Source organism: Anabrus simplex, chromosome 2 (genome assembly GCF_040414725.1).
Source record: "Anabrus simplex isolate iqAnaSimp1 chromosome 2, ASM4041472v1, whole genome shotgun sequence".
Taxonomy (NCBI): Eukaryota; Metazoa; Arthropoda; class Insecta; order Orthoptera; family Tettigoniidae; genus Anabrus; species Anabrus simplex.
The window spans coordinates 347,741,355-347,766,904 of record NC_090266.1 but is presented as its reverse complement, the minus strand read 5'-3'; the positions used below and the strand labels follow the sequence as shown (position 1 = coordinate 347,766,904).

Here is a 25,550-nt window from a genome sequence, read left to right as displayed (position 1 = left end):
CACCAGATGTCTCATGGAGATTCATAGTTTGTGTTCAAAGGTTGTCAATACGAATCTCGAAGATTGCCGAGATCTACTGATTCAACACTATGGAGTCTGGGTATCACTAAATGTTTTGCGAGTAATACAACTAGCAATATGTCTGTTCCTCTTACCATCATCATGAATTTTCCCTTGTCCATTTTATTCCAGGTTGGGGTCAATATGATTCCTCTCCCATTTTTGGGTCATTCTACAACTCCTCATTCACTACAGTGGTCAAGTCCATGTTGCGTTTCCTAAGGCTGTTCTTCGCTAAATCCATCTATATTATTCTTGGTCTTCCACAATCTCTCTTCCACTCCAGCTGCAGTTCTGAAATATGTTTCTTCATCTTTTCATTGCTCATCAGCTTGGTGTGACCAAACAAGCTCAATCTCTTCTTATCTTATCATTCAACATCTTCTTCTTGACCTTTTCCCAATTTCCTGAGGTCAGCATTTGAATTGATTTAGTCTAGTTTTCTGGCTGGATGTCTTTCCTGATGCCAACCCTCTGTGAAAGGAAGAATTCACTACTATCTGTTTCTCTGGTGGTTTGTAGTGTGATGCATTGTACATAAATGAAGATGTGTAATAAGACAAGGAACTAACCAGACAAAGTTAAAATCCCCGACCTGGCCAGAAATCAAAACACCCTGAACCAAATGCCAGTATGCTGAATATTCAGCCAAGGAGCTGGACTACCTTTCCATTCAACTTTTACACTTTAACTGCTTTTCTTAAATTCTCATTCTTAATTCTGTCCCTTCTTGTTATCTGAAGCATGCTCCTCCAAAACCTCATTTTAGCTGCCTGCATATGGCTCTCATCTCTTTTTGTCATAGGCCCTGCATATGGCTATCATCTCTTTTTGTCATAGGCCAAGTCTCTGCCCAATACTCTTGTTACAGGAATAAAATATTTGAAGACGACGGGGGAAAATAGTGATAACCTTCAAATTTTAAAATTTTCACTTTTTGTAGTAAACAGTTCTAACCAACATGGAGTTTCATTTTTATCAAGAAGCTAGTTGATTTAATGAGAGATGGCAGCACAATTCAGATTCATTTTTATAACAAGCCACATGTCTCTGCAGTACACAATGACAACCCACATTTCTAAGATGGTGGATCATATTTCTAATGATATGCTTTCTGCCAAACAAAATGTCATTTATGGTACAGAAAACAATGAAGTTGAGGAGTTTATGGACGGAGATGACAGTTTAAAGGATCCGGAATATGTTCAAACCCAGGAATATTATGGAAGTTCATCTGGAAATAGTGAACAAGTACATTTTCAAGATGGCTAGCAGCTTTGTTTATCATGTGGTTTTGAATGTTGGTTATAACTATTTACATGCTGTGATATAAAATACCTTTTGCAAAAGTATTAGCATTAGTATTCACTATTATTACCAAATCATGCTAACGCGTACAATCAGCTAGTGTTATTATATTGAAATTGTATAAACATAACCGCTCTTTACATGTCCTTTATACAACTATGTGGGTTATAACTTTTTTCACTCGTTGATGTACCGGTGCTATGTAGGTTATAATTAGTTCACCTGTTATTTTCTTTAAAATAATTGGGTAACTGCATTTTATGACATTTAAAAAACGTACGGAAATCTCTATAACATGCCGGGGTGGGTAGCTTAGGTGGTAGAGCGCTAGCTTTCTGACCTTAAGTTACCGGGTTCGATCTAGGCTCAATGTGGTGGTATTTGAAGGCGCTCAGATACGTCAGCTTTGTGTTGGTAGATTTACAGGCACATTAAAGAACTCTTGCGGGACAAAAATTCAGCATCTCGGCATATCCAAAAACATTAAAAGTACTTTTAGTTATACGAGGCGTGTTTTTTTAAGTAAGGTCCGTTTGAAAATAAGTACACAACAAAAGGTTATTTCAAAAAAGTAAATTTATTTTCAGAAAGTACATACTTCACTCTATTTTTTGACATAGTTGCCAAGTTTGTTCAAACACTTATCATACCTCATAACCAATTTTAAAATACCCTCTTCATAGAAACTTGCCGCCTGCTCCGATAACCAAGAGTTCACTGCAGTTCTAACGTCGTCGTCATTGTAAAGGTTGCCACTGAGGTGATGTTTGTGGTGGAGGAACAGATAGCAATCGCTCGGCGCAAGATCACGACTGTAGGGTGGGTGGTCTAAAACTTCCCAGTCAAAACTGTCCAATAAATCGCGGGCCTGATTTGCAGTGTGAGGTCTTGCATTGTCATGGAGAAGGACAATTCCCTTTATCAGCATGCCGCATCTTTTGTTTTGAATCGCTCTGCATAGCTTTCTCAGGGTCTGGCAGTATGGTTCTGCATTGATAGTGGTTCCTCGTTGCATGAAGTCAACCAACAAAACACCATGCCTATCCCAAAACACCGACGCCATGATTTTGCGCTGGGACAGAGTCTGTTTGGCCTTCACATTTACAGGTGAGTGTGTGTGTCTCCATTCCATGCTCTGTTGCTTCGATTTGGGCGTGATATGCGAAACTCATGTTTCGTCTCCAGTTACGATCTGACTCAAGAAGCCGTCACCTTCTTCGTCATAACAAGTCAAAAATTTCATCCCACACTCAAATCTTTGGTTTTTGTGGTCCTCTGTAAGGAGTTTCGGGACCCAACGGGAGCACAGTTTCCTAAACTTTAGGTGTTCAGAATCAATGAGGTAAAGCACAGATCTCGACATGTCAGGAAATTCGTTTGAGAGACCTGTTATTGTGAAGCGCCTGTTCTTGTGAATCTTCGCTTCAACTGAAGCCACCAAATCGTCTGTAATCAAAGAAGGGTGACCGGAGCAGTCCTTACCATGGACATTGTCACGGCCATCTTTGAATTGTCGTACCCACTTATGCACTTTGCTTTCACTCATAACAGTATCACCGTACACTTCGCAAATCTGTTGATGAATTTCTGCAGTGGACAGGTTCCTTGCTGACAAAAACCGTATCACTGACTGAACCTCACACGTGGCGAGCGAGTTGATAGTCCTAAACATTTTGAAAGCACAGAACAGAACCGTACAGGTTAGCTACAGAGCTGAAACAGAGCACAGTTGTCCCCGAGGCATGCCGGTACATGACGCACGCGCTCGTTGCGATATGCGCGTGAACTACTAGTGTCTAAAACAAAACGGACCTCACTTAAAAAACATGCTTCATATGTAAAAGCAATAACATTATATTAAATTATTTTCTTTACTTAGTTCATTTTATTAAACATAAGTCTACATTCAGAATTTTTCTTCATTTCCTAGGGCTGTAAGGAAAGTGCTTCAATGGGTACCACCAGCAGACTCTGAGTTTGATGGTAGTTTGAAGTGCAGTGTTACAAACAGTACAGAAACACTCATTGATGAGGAGGAGGATGAAAGTTAGATAAGTCCAGTTGAGAGTGAGAAAGACTGACATTAATCAAAGTATTTTATTATTGTAATTGTGTTACTAACTTGTTTCTTTCTGTACATATTTTCATATATTTCATAGAGATGTCTTCTTGTATTGTGAATTGTTCACTACTTAATCCACATTGCATGTAAATAATTATAACCCTCAAACTGATAGGCACATTCAGTGTTTAATATACTCTAATTCCCTATAATACCGGGTTTTTTCTTCATTTATTCTCCAGGATGTTATAAAGAAGGACTACATGTACCACTGACATGAGTAATATGTTTCAAAGTTCAAAAATGTTAGCAGAAAAAAATTTTTTTAAAATTAATTTCATTATATCTCAGAACTTACAAAATGAGGGTTATCACTATCTTCCCCCGAGGTCTTCATTTCTTGTACCGGTACATTATTTTCTTAGCCTTCATAGGTACATCTTTATTCCAGAGCAGGTTTCTTACACAGTCGTAAAAATTACTTCCCATTTGTATTCTGTTAACTTCCAGATCCAGTCTAGCACATGGCATTATTTCACTTCCTAAATAGTATACTTAACATGCTCTGCTACTTCTAGATCCAATTTTTATTACTCTTTTTCCTTCCCTCATTCCTCCGGTCATTACCACTGTTTTAATATTCTCTACGGTGATTTTCATACTTTGTTCAATCTTTCCACTGATGTCGATCTGTTCCTATACCTCTCATACTTTCCCCAGATCACACCATCATATCATCAGTAAACAACATTACACACCGAGCGAGTTGGCCGTACGGTTAGGGGCGCGCAGCTGTGAGCTTGCATTCAGGAAAAAGTCGGTTCAAACCCCACTGTCAGTAGCCTTGAAGATGGTTTTCCATGGTTTCCCGTTTTCACACCAGGCAAATGCTGGGGCTGTACCTTAATTAAAGCCATGGCCACTACCTTCCCACTCCTAGCCCCCTTTCCTATGCTATCGTCGCCATAAGACCTATCTGTGTCGGTGTGACTTAAAGAAACTTGAAAAAATAAAAATTACATTCATTTTTGTTTCTTCATAGGCTCTTTTTGCTTCCTTTATAATCTTTACTCCCCTTACCATAATATCATCAAAATTAGACTCCAACCATAATCATCTGGGTCTCCCCTGTACATCTCATTCCCTCCCCCTTGTAATACCTGTTAAAAGCGATCTTGCATCTTTCCCTCATTATTTCTCCTTTATCTGAATATCACTCCTAGGTCCGGCTCCATGGCTAAATGGTTAGCGTGCTGGCCTTTGGTCACAGGGGGCCCGGGTTCGATTCCCGACAGGGTCACGAATTTTAACCCTCACTGGTTAATTTCGCTGGCATGAGGGCTGAGTATATGCGTCATCTTCATCAACATTTCATCCTCATCACGACATGCAGGTCGCCTACGGGAGTCAAATCAAAAGACCTGCACCTGGTGAGCCGAACATGTCCTCAGACACTCCCGGCACTAAATGCCATACGCCATTTCATCACTACTAGGAATTTCTCAAACTTGCCAAAACAACCACCTCTATATATTCCTTCCGTAAGTCCCACAAATATTGATAGCATCACACCGAACCCTGTTTGCTCGCATTTTCGTTTTCAAGAGCTGATGTCTAAATTATTAGAAAACTGATTTATAAACAGAAGTTGAAAATAATGGATAAAACAGGATTCAAACCCATCCTAAAATTTGTAGACAACTTTCTTCAAACAGCCACTAAATGAGAAGTCAAGATTTCTAGACACATAGGGCACAGTTAAAAATGAACTAGAGTCTGACACAGTATTACAAGCGTGTTTAACTACATCAGCAATGCATCAGTAATGTCTGAAATCATCCCCTTTAATGCAAGAAATGGTCTTGGAGATTAACTTCTCATTAGGTAGAATGAAGAGAAACGGTCACCATACTTGTCAAAAAAAATAGACTGGATTCAAGTCCATACACAGAGGGACTTTCAATTGGCTCCTACTTCTAACAGAAGCTATTGGACCTCCCAAAGACAACCCTTACAAAAATTTCAAGGACGGGCAAAGCACTCAAACAACCCCACGTGGCCACAAACTGTATCAGTGAAATATGAAGTCATAGTGCAATATGGCACGTGACCTACACTGTGCACGACTGTCACTGCCATACATAATGTAGGCCATCTACCAGGTGCATTGTGTACCATACAGGACGCAGCAGAAATAACTCCTGAATTTTAAACGTAAATAACACAGCAATGCAAAACGAGATTCAGTAATTTATTGCGCAGTTTGAAAGAGTAGTGTTTGCCATTCACATCATACAGCCCAGGTTAGAGCGGCAGACATAACATCCTCATTGGTCAGTGCTGTTATGCAAATATTAAGTATTGCTGTGCGCGGCGAAGAGGGAGCCCTAATGGAGCACATGCTCCACCTTGTCAGGTCTAGTCAGTCTCTAGCATGGCATGGAGTGGAGAGAATCATGAATTTGTGATTGAGACTTACTTCAAACATGCTGAATCTGTTACCACAATACAGCGTTTATTTCGTAGACGCTTTAGGCTAGGTAAAAATGCAGCTACCGAGCCTACGCAGTGGCCTCCATGGTATGCACTAGCCAAGCATCTTGGTAGGTGTGCTATTTACCAACAGATGAGCCCAACTTAGCACACTGGGGCGAAACGCTGGCAATCAGGAATGAGTTAGCTGGAACATTTATCATGTCGAATAACGGACCAACTATATTGCTATTATAAATTTACTCGTTCGGGATAAATATTTCAGGTTCCCTATGGAAATCAGCATCTATATCATCTGATGGCCAGGCAGGCATCAATTTTTGAAAATAAGACAAAGTCTCTCGTAGTGCATTGGCACTGCCGGTGACTCCAAGTAGCCTACGCAGTGGCCTCCACGGGGTCAGTAGGTGCAGGGTGGATCTCGGCCCATATGTGGCCACGACTGGTCCATGGTCCAACAGCTCCGCATTCTGACCTGCTAACCGAGCAGAGGAGGGGTGCCCACGGCTCTATGCCTCTGCATTTGGGAGACGGGATATGGCTGGACCTCACGGCTGGCCCCAACCATCGGCTGTCCTGAGAATGGTTTTCTGTGGTTTTCCATTCTCCTGCACTATGGCGAATGCCAGGCCATGGCTGCCAACCCTCTCACCTTCTCTGAGCATCTCCTTCACCGTAACAATTCTCCCGGCCTGAGAGACGGCGTCACCATCTAAGAGGCCTGCCTCCCCCTTCAGGGGAGAAATGAAAACATTTTAGTAGTAGTTGTAGCCTCAACGGTATGCACTAGCCATGCGTCTTGGTAGGTGTGTTATTTACTAACTGATGAGCACAACTTAGCACACTAGGGCGAAACGCTGGCAATCAGCAATGAGTTAGCTGGAAAATTTATAATGTGATGATATTGTACAATTCCAATCGGATCTGGACAGTAAAGCTCTGTGGTGTGAGGTAAATAAAATTTATATAAATATTAAGAAGTGTAGATATATAAGACTAAGTAGGGCTAGACAACCACTCCAGAACTAACCTACTCTATGTGGAATCCAACTGTCGGCTTCTAACTCCATCAGACTGCTCGGTATTCACATTACGGACAATCTGAAATGGAATGAACACGTGAAGGAAGTGGAGTGTAAGGCGTACAGAGCACTAGATTTTGTCCATAGATGTCTCTCGGGAGGAAGAAGTAAAGCCCTACGAATGGCTTATATTTCTCTGGTGCGGCCCATACTACTATATGGCCTTCCTTCCTGACATCCAATGACAACGGAAAATATGAGGAAACTAGAGGGTATCCAGCGACGAACAGAACTTGAACTAACAAACACATCCAGGTCATTGCCACAAGTGAGCTCGTTATGTATACAAATAGACATAGCCTTACTTAGGAAATCCCTGACAGACAACACACGCCTTTCCCCTTTCCACTGCCTGCAGCTTAATTACTGCTCTGTTAAAAGAGGCCAAGTCCTGAATTACTGCTAATTTGCCATTATGTTCGTTCTATTTCGTGCTTTGAGAAAGAACCAGCTGTGGCCTTAATTAAGGCACAGCCTCGTATGAAAATGGAAAACTATGGAAAAACCATCTTCAGGGCTGCCGACAGTGGGGGCTCGAACCAACTATCTCCCAAATGCAAGCAAGCTCTATTTCATGTTGCTTTCTTTTGTCCTTCCTATATATATCTATCTATAGGTATCAATGACTTGTATCAACTTGTTAGTTTCTTTTTAGATAAAACTGCTGACACATTACTACAGAACTATGATGTAATATGCAGATGGTTTAAAATTCACCTGACAGCCCAAATTTTCTAAAGACTAAGAAACCAAATTAGGCTGTAGTGTACAACGTTACTGTCTTTCGTATATAATATGTCCAATAAGGTATTTAATGATTCAGTTTTGTACTTGAAAGACATGGTGCTAATATACAAGGAAACTAAGCAATGAGATGAGGAATTTTTGTGAATGTGTTTTAGATTATTAGCATAAAGCTTATGATTTCATTGAACTAGTTTTTGTGAATGTGTTTTAGATCATTAGCATAAAGCTTATGATTTCATTGAACTAATGTTTTCAAGTATCCAATGCTAGTAAATTTATTATACAGTATTCTGAATATTCAAAATATGAGCTCACTGCAAATGCTTGGAAAGATACACAAGATTGGTCAGATTTCAAGTTGACGTATTTAGGGGAAATTTTCCAACCTTTAAAGAGCATTAAGTGAAGTACAACAAAATTGAGATAGTTTCTTTGGTACAGATCATTTAAATTATGTTTCACATAAGTCGATGTTAGAATTACATTGCTTATAAATTTCAGGTTCTAATATTTTAGCAGATACATTACTTTTGAAATATCTGAGATAAAATTCTAGCAAGAATTTAACTGTATATAAGTCCACCTATTCAATACCAATTTGCCATTTAATAAAGGGTTCTGTCTAAAAAGCTACAAAGTAGGACATGTTTCAACCTAGCTTAGAGGTCATCTTAAGCTTAAAACAACACATGGATGAAAAACATACACAAAAACAGATACATAAAAACTTAATGAGATAAAATACACTCGACAATTGCAATAAAAATCCATGTTCAGAATGTCCATAGCTTCAATCTTGTTGTAAGACAAATCTGGTTGTAACAGGTGTGGGTCCAACTGCGTTTACCACAACTATTGACTGCCTGGAAGAGTAATTTAAAATTATGAAGACCGTCAAATGCTATCTATTTGTCATGCTTCTGAAACGGACTGAAGTTTTGAAATCCGTAAATTGCTTCAACAGAGAATAAAAGTATAAAGTCGAGTGTGAGAACGAAAAAATATGAGGTTGAAATAAAAGTTAATAGGAAGAGTCACAAACATTACTCCCTTCCCCTTTCCTCCAGCTCTGTGGTTGTGTAGGTCAAGTTGGGTCTGTGTTAATAACCTTCGCACTGACTGGGGACTGCTCTGAGGTTGTGTTTGGTTAGGGAAGGCAGTGGGTGAGGGGAGGGAGAGAGAGTAGAACAATGGGAGGACGGAACTGTAATGCATGTTGCGCGAGACTTAACTGTACGTTCCTTCAGAACTTTTTCAATTGCCGGTACTGTGTCAACCAGGATGTTCGTTTTTTTCATGGATTTCATTAAGATTGTAGAGGGGATTGGATTTTTGATCGAGGTTTATGTAAATATTTTCTAAAATGTTTAATAAAGTTCCCTTTTTAGTTACATGTAGGATATCCATCCTTATCTATGGTGGAGAATGAGTGATTGTAATCTATACAGTATATATAAAATAACAGGTCCTGACTGACTGATTCACCATCACCGAACCAAAACTACTGAACAGAGCGAAATGAAATTTTGGGGATATCTTCATATTACAATTCATATTGTAGTTCAATAAGAGAGGATTTTTGTATATTCGGTCCATAAAGGGGTGAAAAGGGTGGTGAATTATTTAAATGAGTGTATCTGTATCTCAAGAACTTGACAGTTTTGAGACGTAAAACTTGGTATTTGGAATCTCCTTTAAAAACAAGGAACACACATTATTTGTTTTCTGAAAATGCTCTTAACCCGATGAGTGCTACGCCCGCCTATAGACGGGCTGACGCGGCTGGTCCACCAGTGCTACACCCGTCTATAGACGGTGCGCGAGAATTTGAATTTTTTTTAGTTTCCCGGTTCACTTTCGAGTGCGAATTTGACTTCTGGCATGTTCTGCCATCTGTTGGGCATTATGTAGAACTAACTGATCAGAGATTATAGCTTCAGGAAGTAACTTACAGAGCTTTATGTAGACATCTATGGAGTCCATCTGTGATGTAAACAAACATGGCGGAACAACGATTTAGTTGCTTTTGCAGCGATGTTATTTCGGAACACAGAATCTTTCAGTTATTAACCACAGAGGAAAGTGATGATTGAGATAATCATTTTAAGGAATTGTTAAGCGATTTTGAAAGTGAGAGTGATAGAGAGTGTGTCGAAAATATTGTATATGAGAGAGAAACAGAGCCTCCTTCTAAACGAAAGAAGAAAAACACAGTGAGTATAAAAGCTATTTTATCGCTAATTTCGTGGCGGATGGATTACTTTTCTTCACCAAAGTTTCAAGTAACTGTGATAGGCTCTGAGGGACAAACAGTGTTTGATGACAACCCTAAAAACATTGATTTTTTAGAAACTATTTTGCCAGTGGAATTGGTGCAGATAGTCGAACAAATCGGTATCACAAACAACCAGTAGAAAACATTTAACTATCACCACATTCCAGGTTTGGAAAGTATTTTAAAATATCAACGTATATATTTCAAAGAAGTTACATGTATTAGTTGCCTACAGATTTTAGGAAATAATAGTATTTTGGGCTCTTTATTTTGTACAAGGATAATGCACGCATGGGCACATAAGTGTAATTTTGTTTTCTCTCAAAATTATATTGAACATAAGTGTAGGATTTTCCATTTGCATTTATATTTATAAACAACCAACATTTATAAACATTTTAAGCTAATCACCCAACTGATAAGTTAAAAATTGAGGCTTCTACAAATTTTTTTACAAACGAATGAAAAAACTCAGCACTGCGGAACCAAACAGTCAACTGGTAATTCAGCACTTAAAAGGTTAAGGGGGCTGAAAAGGGGTGAAGGAGGGGTTCAATACTTTTTATGAGGATACTTATATATTAAAAACTGAAGATATTACTGTCATGAAAATTGGTATTTGGAATCTTCTTTAAAAATAAAGAAACATACACATTTTTGTTTTCAGAATCAACTTAAAGGGCTTAAGGTGGGGGAAGATGTGAAATAGATTGAATTATTTTTATGAGGATACTTATATCTCAAAAACTGAAGATGTTGCAGACGTGAAAACTGGTATTTGCAATCTCCTTTAAAAATTAAAAAACCACTTTTTTTTTGTTCCCTGAAAATCCAAGGTGGGGTGGGGAGTGAAGAAGGAGTTGGAGGAAACAGGGGTAAAAGCCTAAGAACCAAAATATTCATTTCTCCGAAATCCTTGACCAGACAATGATGAAATTGCACTCAATGATTACTTCTTTATATACTAGACGTTAAATAAGACAAGTTTAGAAACAATTCAGCCCATGGGGGTTAATACCCGAAAACAAAAGTATTCCTTTCTCTAAAACCAAATTTGGAACCCCTATGTTTTTATATGGGAAAACGCTATAGTCATAGAATATCGTAGTGCATTTGCTTCTCTATTTTTCACCCATGTTGACGGAATGCGCACGGGTATAATTACTTTTCCGTACATAACAAGCCTGTGCACCTAAAAAGGAAAGAAGTTGTCACGGTATGGTAGGGATAAAAATTATTTTCCTAGTAGAGGAAGAAAAAAATACTTGAAAAAATATATATTTAATAAATGGCAAGCCTGCACAGTATGAAAACTGCTGAGCTGAGAGAAATAACTAAAGAGTGGCAATTAAAAGGATATGCAAAGCTAGCACGCGCTAAGTGAGATTGTTTCCTTGCTACCTAACACCTACGCAACTTGAATTAATGAAAGTGCCCTATTGTGTACTGGTGAGTGAGTAGCATGACTCTTATTATTGTTGTGTGGCACAGTTACAGCGTTGTATGGCCTTGAAATAAAAGTTGTCACGCTAAAATGTTTTCAGGTCGAAATACGTACTGACCTACCATGACATTTAGCCGACCAGCCCTACCATACCGTTACAACTTCTTTCCTTTTTTAGGTGCACAAGCTTGTTATGTACACAGGGATATAATTATATTAAATAAGTAGTTAGATGTAATTATTATTCAAGATGGGCTTATATTTAATGGATGACTTTGCTTTAGTTAGAATATATACAACATAATCAGTGCTATATTTCCTCGTCACACTTGCGGGTTAATTATTTCCTAGTTATTAACACAGTATATGTTTTTATGTATAGCACTAGCTAACACTTACACATGCATTATTCTACTATGAGTGATTCACGACAGCACGTCACAGAATTTTTATCTAGCATATGTGATAGCAAAGACTGTGATAATATTGCTGCAAAATTTTTAATCTGAAATTTAGAAAACAAAAGTTACAAATAAATAGACAGAAAAATAAATAACGAATCAAAGAATTAACAGAAAAATTATGATTCCTCAAGCAGGAAATAGATAATATTAATTTGGAAATTTAGTTTGAGAATGAAAAGGAGAAAATGGACTAACATTATTGGTAAGTATTATATTTGCTACTTTATGCAAACTCTATGACATGAGAAAAATTGATCTCCTTATTGTTTCTTCCCTCTGTAGATAATCTACAAACTAGGAAGGCACTGTAATTTATTTTCATCTTCTAGGAACGGCTTGATAAATCTATCGGGGAGAATAACTTTGTGTTTATTTTCTAAGGCGACTAGCAGTCTTGAACCGTGAACTGTTCTGAGGATTTCTGCAGAAGAAATGCTGTAAAATTTGTTTTTTTTTATTCTACTAATTTTGTAAATGGTATGGAACTATTTGAATCATTTAACTTATTAAGTTCGTCTTTAAGTTGTTCGAGGAAGTTGACTTGTTGTTCAGTTTATATAGATAAAAATTAGATCTTCATTTTAAACTGTAATGCCCCTACTCTAAAGTATCTATACCATTTTCTAAAATTTTTCTCTTGTTGTCATGTGGACTTAGTGGGATTTAATTTATTTTGACTGTATAAATTTCATGTTTTTCAGTTTTAAATAAATTCCTTGTCTGATATGTTTTTGTATTATTGAATAAACAATTTCTAATGTAATCCTCTTCTGAACTATACAGGAAATCTTTGTGCAGGTCGTGTAGTTCTTTTGGATATTCCAAGTCCGCTTCAAGAAAGAGTCCGAATTTAGAATCGTTAGGTAAGCTGGTTATGTATTTTTCATCTTTTACATCTACCCACTCAAATTTTCCAGTAGGCAACAACTGAGACATAGCCCCTCCATAGAGATTATTAGCAACCAAATAGGTCAAATAATTGGATTCTTTATCAGGATTGTAGTCTTTTTGAAATTTGGTTTTGCTACCAACTTTTCAAATTTTTCTCCATTAGTAATTAGTTTTATGTTCACTCTGTTCCAAATATTTTCCAAACGTCTTTCCAAAAACACTGTTGTTCATTAGCTTGTAGAAATCCTTTTCAAAATCGTTACTTGCCTTCATTCTCATCTCTGTATTCAAATCAATGCATTCCTTTAGCCAGTCTGACTGCTTGAATCTTATAGCACGGTGAATCTTTTTTAGTTTCATACCAAGAGAGAGATACTGTTTCAAGTTTCTGTAATGGAGTATATATTGTTCCTTGTTATGCCATGTTGCAAGTAATTTTGACTCTTTAGTACCTTGTACAATTTTATTTTCTGGAGCTAGTGAGAAATCTTTGTGCAGGTCGTGTAGTTCTTCTGGATATTCCAAGTCCGCTTCAAGAAACAGTCCGAATTTAGAATCGTCAGGTGGTTATGTATTTTTCATCAATATTTTTTTTTACATCTACCCACTCAAATTTTCCAGTAGGCAAGAACTGAGACATAGCCCACCCGTAGAGATTATTAGCATCCAAACAGGTCAAATAATTGGATTCTTTATCAGGATTGTAGTCTTTTAGATAGTTATTGTTTGCCTTTACATATCTCTTACTACACTAAGATATTCCACCAAGATATTCAATCATGAGAATCATGCTGTAGTCATGCAGTAGGAGATTTTTCTTTTTTTGTCATTTTTAACATAGCATCCCAGGCTAACCCTGGCGCAGTAAAGTACCATGCAGGGTCTAATTCGCACACTTTCATACAGGTTTCTCTAAAATTCTCAAATACATCAGCTAGGAACAAAACATCAGTTTTAAGATAAAAGTCATGATATTCACCTAAGTTCTGGATATCAAATTTTTCCCAGACAAGTTTTGCATGTTCATGATCTTCATCGCTCATGTCTTCTTCAATTAATCGACTGTAGAATTCTTTTTTGGGTGATAGCTGACTTTCTTCAGTTTACTCCAATTATCCATGTAATCGTATGGGTAAATGCCCTTCCGAGCTACCAAATCTACCTGGTCTACGGGAAAGTACTTTTTAATGTTGCCCATTTAATATTTCGATAAATTTGACGCTAATTGATCCAGGCTTGATGCCATAAATTTGAATGTATCAATAAATTTCATTTTTAAATTATATGACAAGAGATCAATTCTCTTGTCAGTGTAACCGAGTTGCTTGATGAATAAGTGAGGATCGTATTCAGCTAGATTATGGAAGAAAATGGGTTCAAATGTAGGTTTACGAAGTTTTTTTTTTTTTTTTTTTTTTTTTTTTTGCTAGTTACTTTACGTCGCACCGACACAGATAGGTCTTATGGCGACGATGGGACAGGAAAGAGCTAGGAGTTGGAAGGAAGCAGCCATGGCCTTAATTAAGGTACAGCCCCAGCATTTGCTTGGTGTGAAAATGGGAAACAATGGAAAAACATTTTCAGGGCTGCCGATAGTGGGGTTCGAACCTACTACCTCCCGAATACTGGATACTAGCCACACTTAAGTGACTGCAGCTATCGAGCTCGGTATGAAGAAGTTTGTTGCAGTTATTGTACAAAGGAGCTATAAATTGACCAGTGAAGTGGTGGTGGACTTCTTTATTCTTGTCTCTGTACAGAGATTCACATAAGGTGCACTTTTCTGATTTTGTATACAAGGATTGTTCTTGCGGTGTTAAAGGCTTCATTGGCTCTATTTGCGTATACAGAAAACCAATTTCATCAACTTCTTTTTTTAACTAATTCTACAAACTTTTTATGGGGGTTTAGACCTCGGTAAACAATGGGTGCTTTGTAATCGCCATAACTGTACTTGATATAGTAACAAAAGCTGGAAGCCTTATGTTTTTGTACTACATTGTGTAAGACATGCATTTTAATTTTAGTTTGATGTTGTTGAGTTCTTTATCTGTTAGATGATATCTTTCTCTAAGTATTTCTTTGTACATACCTAACTCTATATCTTGCTCCGTTAGAACACCGTATTTTTTCATCAATTCATATTTGTTTATAAATTTTGAGTCTCTTTTATAGCCTAATTTCTTCAGCAAGGTTTCGAAATCTGAATAGGTACTAAAGGGAACATTCATGGTGCGCTGGTAATTTTGAAATTGTATTTGTTCACCTTGCTTTGGAATTTCAACTCTAATTGGCTCATTGGTTGAGCAGTCATTTTCACGGGCGCTCAGTTTTTCTTGTGAACTGAAATGCTGCAAGCACATATCACATGTAAATATTTTGTGTTGATGGTTATTTTTCTGATCGGAAACTAATCGAGCGAGTTGACTTTACTTTTCATGTAGAGCACATTAATGTGAGTCTTTACTTTTTTCTTTGTAATCTTTAAGGGATATATTTTGCAGTCTTTATCATTATCTTTGTAAGCGTACATATTAATAGATACTTCAAGTTTGCATTCAATTTTGGGGATGTTGTCAATCGTAACTGGGTAGTCGATACCAAGCTCTTGAACTTTTTTATTAATTTCTTCCAATTTAACTCTATAGTAGCTGGATTTGATCGGATTTTTGCATTTGTTATGATCCGCAGGCTGTAGTGCTGATGCCAAAGACCATGTGAAACATTTTTGATCATTATTGACTACATTAATTACAGCCTGTTTATTTTTAATTACATCTGGCAACTCTATATAGGATGCCGCGTGAAGTGGATTGTATCTATTTACAGCCAACTGCAAGCCAATGACTATCTAAAATCCAGTCAGAGCCATCGCAAGGGTGAGTTGCAAACTCCTCCATTCTCGCAGTTATTTTCCTCTTTCCAACTGGATAGAATTTTCCAAGATCTACATTACTGGTGACATTATATTGTAGGATTGGAAGTGAAATTCTCAACGCTATTCGGTAGATTGTCTTTTATACTCGCAGAATAGCAACATGTTAACTCGTACACCATGATGCATTTGAAGACTGCCTTTTACCGTCTGAACTACAGAAGGCTTTATTGGTGTCATAAAGTTATTAGGATCTAGAACATTTAAATCATTTTCAAAGTTGAATGTCTGTAACCTACTTTGAAACACTCTTTCAATTTCATAATTTCTGTACTTTATTCTCTGCCTTTGCTTTCCAAATACTCCAGTAGAATAAGGAAAAGCATCTTTTAAAGGTGTCGGTTCTGGAGTATATAGATTTTCTTGAACATCTTGGAATGGTAATTCCTCAGTCGCTTGCCTGAAATTATTTTCAATTAGCTCTAAAAGTCTTGCTTTTTTTAGTCTACTATAACCCTTGATACCTCTATATTTGCAAATATTTATGAGGTTTTTCAGAGTAGGTGCATTATTTACAACTCTATTCACAGGTCCAGCTTGATTATTATTGATGAGATTAATGAGTTGAGATTTATTAAGCCTGGGGTAGCCTCGATGCCCCAAATTCTCAGCTTGAGCTCTCAACGCTACTACATTGAGGTCGCTCAAGTTCTTCATTTACTAGAAATAAAATTTAGGAAAGGATTTTTAGTAAAATTAATTCTGTAGTAATTTTTTCATTATAAGGTAGTTTCATATGGCTTTTCAAACTACATCTGGAAACAATTCTTCTGCAGACACATTCAAATTTCTCAGCTAATTTTGCTTTGTAATTTTGGTAGTAGGCTTTCGAGCACTCTTTGCAAATGTAATTTGCTGGTGCAATTCAAATACCGTTTTTCTCTTGGTGGCTGATAACTGCATTTGTGAATATATCTGTTGCTATTTCTAACTTCTTTTTCGCACTGTGGACAAGTAATTTTTTTTTTTTTCTTCCAGTCTTGTTCAAGTCTCTTTATGCGTTCTAAATGTTGTTATCTATATTCCTTTATATATATATATATATATATATATATATATATATATATATATATATACTCAAAGCACCAGCTCTTTGAAGGTAAATTCTGCTCAGTGGCTTTGATCTCTTTGTGAATTTCTTTTTCTTGGTTGCACAAGGGGCAGATAACCACAGAAGGTTTTACCATTTATAAGACAAAAAATCTGTGAAAATTTAGAAAACAATTGATAGCCACCCTTCACATCTGGAAACCGGTTTCAAATCTCGTGTTGGATAGCCATCCAACACAGAAATTATAGAGTGTCAAATTCAGTGGGGTATGGCCAAACCCCACTAACTACATCTAGTGACTGATCACCATCCGTCACTGAATATCAAGGTGTATAAGGGTATACCGTGCCTGGAAAATTAGAGAATATCAAATCTTGTGGGGGATGGCCATCCCCCACTAACTATATTTCAGGGGTCGTGGCACCGGGCCCTAAAAATTTAAGAGTATCAAATCTCGTGTTACATGGCCAACTAACACTAAATATATGTTTCAGGCGAGATAAGCAACTTGCCTATGTAAGTCTGAATAGCTTTTTTAGTACATAAATAAAGTCACTTAAAAGTTTCTAAATCAATGGAGCAAATTATGGATATTGAAAATAATAAGTTTGTCTACAATGGCAAACAAGTGTTTATCGTTATTGATGAAGAAAATAATCCATGGTTTCAAGGAACCAATATAGCTAGATTTTTAGAACATAAAAGACCTAGAGACGCAATTTATGATAATATAGACAAAGATGACACAAAAATATATTCATAATGGATACCGTCCACCGAATCAATACTTTATTATGTCTTGTTACTATGCAGTACCAGTTTCGACCTTCACAGAGGTCATCCTCACCTGGTCATGAGATCTAAAGCTAACTTAATATACCATTTTAAAACATTACTAAATCTAATGAAGAATGTCACATGATATGAGTGATAATATTAAAATATACAATATATAAAATATACAATAATATGATGTGTCTTCTGGTTTAAAAAAATAAGCATCGATATTCTATGACATGTATATGTTACATAAAATTCTGGTGTACTGTTCGTGAGTAATAGATAATTTGGTGAAATACAATTTCTACACGTGCTCCCTAACTGTACACATTCGACCAGTCAGCAGTACTATATTACTGCATGTCCAAAAACAAAACTACAAAGAGGGAGCATCTGCACCTACTCAATATCTTTTAATGAGATTAGTACCAAGGAAACTAATGACACACCACAATATTTTGATTTAAATCATCCAATATTCTTAACTATATGAACTTACAAGATAAATAATACACATCGTTGAACATTCTAGAATGCTTGGTACAAACATGCCAGTGAATGTACATAATGCTTTACCAATATTAATATAACTCCAAAGCGTACTGCAAGAATACTGTGAACATTTTAACGTATTTTAATGTATTATATGTTATTAGTTTTTATCACATCCATATCCAAGAATGTTCTAGAATGCTTAGTACAAACATACCAATAAATGTATGCAACGATTCACTAATATGAACTAAACTTCAAAGTGTACCTCAAGAATGCTATAAACATTTTAAGAGGCTTTGGCTGGGGGGGTGACGACTCATGACAAAATGATTCATCCCTCCAAACCGTTTGACATATGAATGTGAAATTTTACAAGAACTTTGGATGTTGTAGGTGTCAAATATGATATAATTCAAAATATTTCACGTATAAGGATTGGGATCATTTAGAAGTTGTTGAAGTTGTAAAACTAAGTCTCCACAACAGCCAAGGTACTCTACTGAATTTCCGACTCCTTTTCTTTATTGCAAAAAAAGCTTATTTGTAAAACTCAGGGGTTTAACAGAAATAATCTTGAACTTGATACACAACTGGGGGACCATTCTTTTGGGACTATATACCATTAATGGTACTTACGAATTCTTGCGGAGTGAATGTCTAATATTTCAAGATTTAAATCTCCCAAATTACTAATCAGTTTCCACAAGCTTAATATGTAAAATAGGCCTAAATAATAAAGGAGGTTTCGTCTTGATTTTTATCAGAGATCGGTGCTGCACTCTATACATACTAAATTCTATGTCTTAGATTTCAAATAAGAATTGGTCTTCAAACAATACACCCCTAAGGGATTTTGACTGGGGGATGAGGAATGATGACAAAAATATTCACTTCTATGAAACCATTTCAATTATCAAGTTAAAATTTCAAATCGTATCCTAGGTATTCAGTATTAGAAAGTTTGAAACAAATTTAACTCTTCAGAGAGTTAAATTAGGGGTTAAGATCCGAAAACAGATATATTCCTTCCTTCAAAACCGTTCAAAGTACGAAGACAAAATTCCAAATACCAGTATCTCTTTTAAATCCTAGGTGTGAAATAGGAAATATTTCTAAACATTCCACCCCTACAGTGTTAAATGGGGTCATCTCCACAAACCGGTTGACGTACAATTTTGTGATTTTACAAAAAAAAAAAGGTTCTTCGCTTATGTCCTAGATGTAAAATATCACATACTTCAAAATATTTCTCTCCTAAGGGGGTTTAGATGGTGGTTGACTCTCAAAAACACAATATCCATTCTTCTGAAGCCGTTTCAGGCACGATATTAAAATTTAACATGAAGGGTGGTCTTCTGTGTCCTAGATGTTACGAAATATTTTTTTAAACAATCAGCGCCTAAAAAAACTTCATTCCCCCATTACTGTTTAGCGTACAACATCTACATTTCACAGACTAGTCACTTATACGTCTTAGACGTTAAAATAAGATAGGGTTAAAAAAGCATTCCAATTCTTCTGTACAGGGTTCAAATGCGTTAGAAAAGAAAATTAATGATCATTCCCCAAAAAACCATTTGACATACGAACTGAGGGTGAATTTTAGAGGTTATGCAAAATGTAAAACTTTGAAAAATAACTTCAATTTAAAACCGTAGCGAAGCACGGGTGTCTTGCTAGTCTTTCATATGTTCACTCATAGCAGAAAATCTGCATTTAGCTGCATTAAAATGTTCCTTGTAGCGGATTTGAAAAATCCTTCCAGTCTGTCTAACGTAACTGGCCTGATGGCAAATGTTTGTTGGATTTGTTGAGTGCGTTCATATTATAGAGAAGTTTGGAAGTAGTGTTGTTAGTTCTAAAAGTGACGATGAGGTTCTGTTTTCGATGTTCGAGATTTGGTACGGATTATTACTTACTGTTGAAAGTGAAGGTGACCAAGTCAGTCTTCTCTTTCTTTTGTTTATTTGGGTTTATTTTGTATCTTATTATGAATTCTGTCAACGAAATTGCTAATAAACCCATTAAGGCATGCTAGAGTATGGATGGTCTTAATTTCTTCGTTATAAGCTTTCTTGGACATGGGGATGTTCAAGGCTCTATATATCATACTATCAAAACACAACCTCAGAACGGTCCCCACTCAGTGTGAAGGTCAACACCATCCCAACTTGAACTACACAAGCACAGGACTGGAGGAAAGAGGAAGTGAGTCACTTTTATTCCAACCTCATATTTTTTTGTTATCACACTCAGCTTTTCAGTTTCACTTTTAGATCCTGGTACTTTTATTCCCCGTTAAAGCAATTTATGGATTTCAAAACTTCAGTCTGTTTCAGATGCATGACAAACAGATAGCATTTGACAGCCTTCATAATTTTAAAGTACTCCTCCAGCCACCTGTTACAACTAGATTTGTCTTACAACAAGACTGAAGCTATGAACATTCTGAACATGGATTTTTATTGCAACTGCTGATTGTATTTTATCTCAATTTTTTTATGTATCACTGTTTTTGTATGTTTTTCATCCTTGCGTTACTTTAAGCTGAAGATGACCTCTAGGCTAGGTTGAAACATGTCCTGCTATGTAGCCTTTTAGACAGCCATTTATTAAATGGCAATCTTGTGTTGAATAGGTGGAAATACAATTAAATTCCTGTTCAAATTTTATCTTAGATTTTTTTTTTTTTGCTAGTTGCTTTACGTCGCACCGACACAGATAGGTCTTATGGCGACGATGGGACAAGGAAGGGCTAGGAGTGGGAAGGAAGCGGCCGTGGCCTTAATTAAGGCACAGCCCCAGCATTTGCCTGGTGTGAAAATGGAAAACCACGGAAAACCATTTTCAGGGCTGCCGATAGTGGGGTTCGAACCTACTATCTCCCGAATACTGGATACTGGCCGCACTTAACCGACTGCAGCTATCGAGCTCGGTCTCTTAGATATTTAAAGTCAATACAGAACCAGAATGAAGTTCATTACTTGTAATTACTTTTGAAAGCTAATAAAAATGGACAAATAGTAAATTAATGAATATTTATGCTTCAGATATATAAAAACATGGAAAAGTCAAACATTTCCAATGGATACAAGACACTACCATGGCTGTCAATAATAGTTCCTAAACATCTGTTAAGTACAAATGTCTATTACACAACAGCCTATAGCAACTTCTTTGAAATCACTGAAGGTAAGACTAGGTAAACATGATAGGGAATCTGCCACCAGGACAACAATCCTAAATGCAGATCAGAGGTGAATGACTTACTGAAGAAATTATGTATAAAAAGTTGATTAAAACTCACCTTTGGAGCATTCCAGTTCATTTTTACAAATACTTCACCACCAAGAGAATTCATGGCATCCTTCAGTTTAGTACTAAATTCTGGATATGTGGGTTGCTGTGAGTAAAACATAAGCATTACATAAAATCAAATTACCAGCTGAGCAACAACATAAGAAGTGGATAACAAGTGTGACAATTATACACCGCTCAAAAAATAAATTTGGTCCCTTTTTTGTATGTTTGTACCTCCATGATGTACATATATACCAAAATGAAAACAGATATGTAAAGAAGAAAAACCTTCTTCTTTGTAACAATTAAGAATTGAAATGAAAATCATTTTATGGACATTCAATCCATAATGTCATTATACTTACAATGTGTCATAAACAAAGCGGACCATCGCCATACACCAAATGGCTACATAGTAATTAAGCATCTTCATAAGAATTGCAACCTCTGCATGGACAACAGCTTCACAACACCTTCTCAGGACAGAGGCAGATATGCCCACTCTTCCGAAAGGGCGTCTTCAAGGGCTTGTAGTGTTTGGGGTGATCGATTTCTTGCTCCTTTTGGTCCAAAACTTGTATGATCGGATTCAAGTCAGGACTTATGGTACTCTTGCAGAAATCTCTGAAAAATGTTGGCATTATGTGCTCTAGCATTATCATGCATTAATACTGCATTTTTTTCAAGTTGTTAATGTACCATCAGACAATTAAGGATCCAGTGCAAATTATCAGGAGGATCTGTTTTCATTTCAAGACTTATGCCTGCCCACCCCATAACAGATCCACCTCCATAAGCAATAGTAGCTGTCGGATGAAATAATTCCCAACGTCTTCTCAAACTCGCAGATGACAATCAGAATGATGTAACATGAAACAGGATTCAACTGAGAACACCACAGGATGTCAGTGGCTTGGCTGCCAGTGCAGGTACTTGAGCGCATAATCAGGATGATAAACTGGCATCTTGAAGCCCATTTCTGACTGTTTGATCACTAACACGTACTGCAGAAGCCTGCAGCAGATCCACCTGAAGTGTTTGTGCCATAACTTGCCTATTTTGGAGAGCTAGCAGACATACAAAATGATCCAGCCCTGGGGTTGCTTTCCCTAGGCAGCCCAAGCCAGGGCACTTGGCAACATTTCCATTCTCCCTGAAACATTTCCACAGATACCAAATCATTCTCTGAGCAATCCCTAGCATTCTGGCAACATAGCCTTGAAGCAGTTAAGTGCATAAGTGACTAGATTCCACAACTGCTTCCCTTGTTGTGTACCTTGGTCCACACGATCAGCCATGACCCGCAAACACTACATTCCACACAGACCAACCTTTGCACACGCCCTGAATTGAGGTATTCATACCTTTCAACTGACACCCCCCAAACATCCAGATGACAGTGGAGCCCTTTGTTGTGTACACAGGACATGTTATTGCCATAATAGTTCAATTCTCTTCCCACTTTGCATTTATACAATGTAGTTAGGAAAATCTAAAGGCATGACCAAATTTCTCATTACCATCTGATGAGCCCAACCTAGCACACGGGGGCAAAATACTGGCAACCAGGAATGAGTCAGCTGGAAAATTTATAATGTCCAATAACGGACCGTTTATATTGGTATTATAAATTTACTCATTCGGGACAAATATTTCAGATTCCCTATGGGAATCAACATCTGTATCATCTGATGGCCAAGCAGGCATCAATTTTTGGTAATGAGACAAAGTTTCTCATAGTGCATTGGCACTGCCAGTGGCTCTAAGTAGCCTACGCAGTGGCCTCCATGGTATGCACTAGCCAGCGTCTTGGTAGGTGTGCTAGGTACCAACTAATGAGCCCAACCTAGCACACGGGGGCGAAACGCTGGCAACCAGGAATGAGTTAGCTGGAAAATTTATAATGTTCAATAACGGACCGTTTATATTGGTATTATAAATTTACTCATTCGGGACAAATATTTCAGATTCCCTATGGGAATCAACATCTGTATCATCTGATGCCCAAGCAGGCATCAATTTTTGGTAATGAGACAAAGTTCTCATAGTGCATTGGCACTGCCGGTGGCTCTAAGTAGCCTACGCAGTGGCCTCCACGGTATGCACTAGCCAGCGTCTTGGTAGGTGTGCTAGGTACCAACTGATGAGCCCAACCTAGTACACGGGGGCAAAACGCTGGCAACCAGGAATGAGTTGGCTGGAAAATTTATAATGTTCAATAACGGACCATTTATACAGGTATTATAAATTTACTCATTCGGGACAAATATTTCAGATTCCCTATGGGAATCAACATCTGTATCATCTGATGGCTAAGCAGGCATCAATTTTTTGTAATGAGACAAAGTTTCTCATAGTGCATTGGCACTGCCGGTGGCTCTAAGTAGCCTACGCAGAGGCCTCCACAGTATGCACTAGCCAGCGTCTTGGTAGGTGCGCTAGGTACCAACTGATGAGCCCAACCTAGCACACGGGGGCAAAACGCTGGCAAACCAGGAATGAGTTAGCTGGAAAACTGATAATGTCCAATAACGGACCATTTATATTGGTATTATAAATTTACTCATTCGGGACAAATATTTCAGATTCCCTAAGGGAATCAACATCTGTATCATCTGATGGCCAAGCAGGCATCAATTTTTGGTAATGAGACAAAGTTCTCATAGTGCATTGGCACTGCCGGTGGCTCTAAGTAGCGACTGACCTGTCTAAAGCATTTGATAGGGTGGATCATGGGAGACTACTGGCAAAAATGAGTGCAATTGGACTAGACAAAAGAGTGAATGAATGGGTTGCTATATTTCTAGAAAATAGATCTCAGAGAATTAGAGTAGGCGAAGCTTTATCTGACCCTGTAATAATTACGAGGGGAATTACCAAACTGCCATTTTCAGACCGAGAGAAAATTAACTCTGGTATTACTGGTAGTTAAGCAGAAACTTGTCAAACTAAGATTTCCTTTTCCTAGATATGAATGTGATTGCCTGACAGTTGAATCATAGTATTATGCTTGTCATGGGTCATGTTACTTTGCATGGACTTATGTAATGCGACCATATTTTCTGAAGCTGACAACAGCACACTTAACAATACTGAGAGCTTTGCATCACCAACCTCCCCTTAACTGAATAGCATTATGTACATTTTTTTTTTTTTTTTTTTTTAATTTTAAAATAATACGAATTGAAAAATCATTGGCCTGCTTTATCTACCTATATTTGCCACAAACATTAAGTCAAAATTATTACTGCTATTATTATTAGTACATTACTTCACAAATACCGTCATTTATTTGACTATGTATATAAAAGAATGTCTGTCTTCTGCTTAGACATGTCTAAAGTTTGATGAAATTTTGCACAAACATTCTCAAAGAGATATGTCAATGTTGGTAGAATGTCACTAATAGGGGTGCAAAAGAGCGTTAAGGAATCCATTATGGCATGACTCACATGAAGTAATAACACGCTGCACAAGGCTGCCAACGAAGGTGTGACTAGTAACAAGACACTGGTCTGGTTTTCTTTAGATTATTGGCTGGTGACAAGACCATTGGACCGTATTGGTTTCACCATTGGTCTGGGAGGCATAAGCCCCCAGGTTAGCAGCCCAAAGGCCTCCAGTATCCCCTGTGACAGTTTTCGGTAATGACAAGACCACTGGTCTTGGCTAAAAGAAAAATGTGAATTTTTACTCCTTCTGTACTTAATATATATTCATATTGCGGATACATCCAGCACATGCCATGAAACAATGCGAGCTCTATTGGAGACAATAGCAAATTGCTCCGGCCAATAGGAACACAGGGAAAGGTCACATTTCCCAGACTGATATACTGTAGTGTCCATCTTAGTTTTTCTACACAGGTAAAAATACTTCTAGGAATGGGTGGGTTGGTCCCTGGCAAGCACAAAGGAAGGATCTCCCTTACTGGCTACTTAAGGTATAGTTTCACATCATCTTTGTTTGATTTTCTCCTTCCTAAACACCTCCCCCCACCCCCCGCCAGTAAAGTGTAGCCGATGTGTCACATAATTATGTTTTATTTCAAAATGTAGATCTAAAAATGTATAAATTGCAGAATTGTTTCTGAAAACTCACATAATAGCTTACTCCTAGACCAGGTACCACGGTTACAGGAGCATAACTATCACATATATTTA

General features: G+C 37.4%; 1 protein-coding gene across 1 annotated transcript in view; it reads right to left on the bottom strand.

The window, feature by feature from the left end:
• Positions 1-25,550, bottom strand: part of LOC136862826 (translation initiation factor eIF2 assembly protein) — a 152,199-nt gene that overhangs the window by 118,224 nt on the left and 8,425 nt on the right. Inside the window, exon 2 of the mRNA XM_067139091.2 lies at positions 21,395-21,490. Coding sequence (XP_066995192.2) covers positions 21,395-21,490 — 96 coding nt within the window. The remainder of the gene's footprint in view (positions 1-21,394; positions 21,491-25,550) is intronic.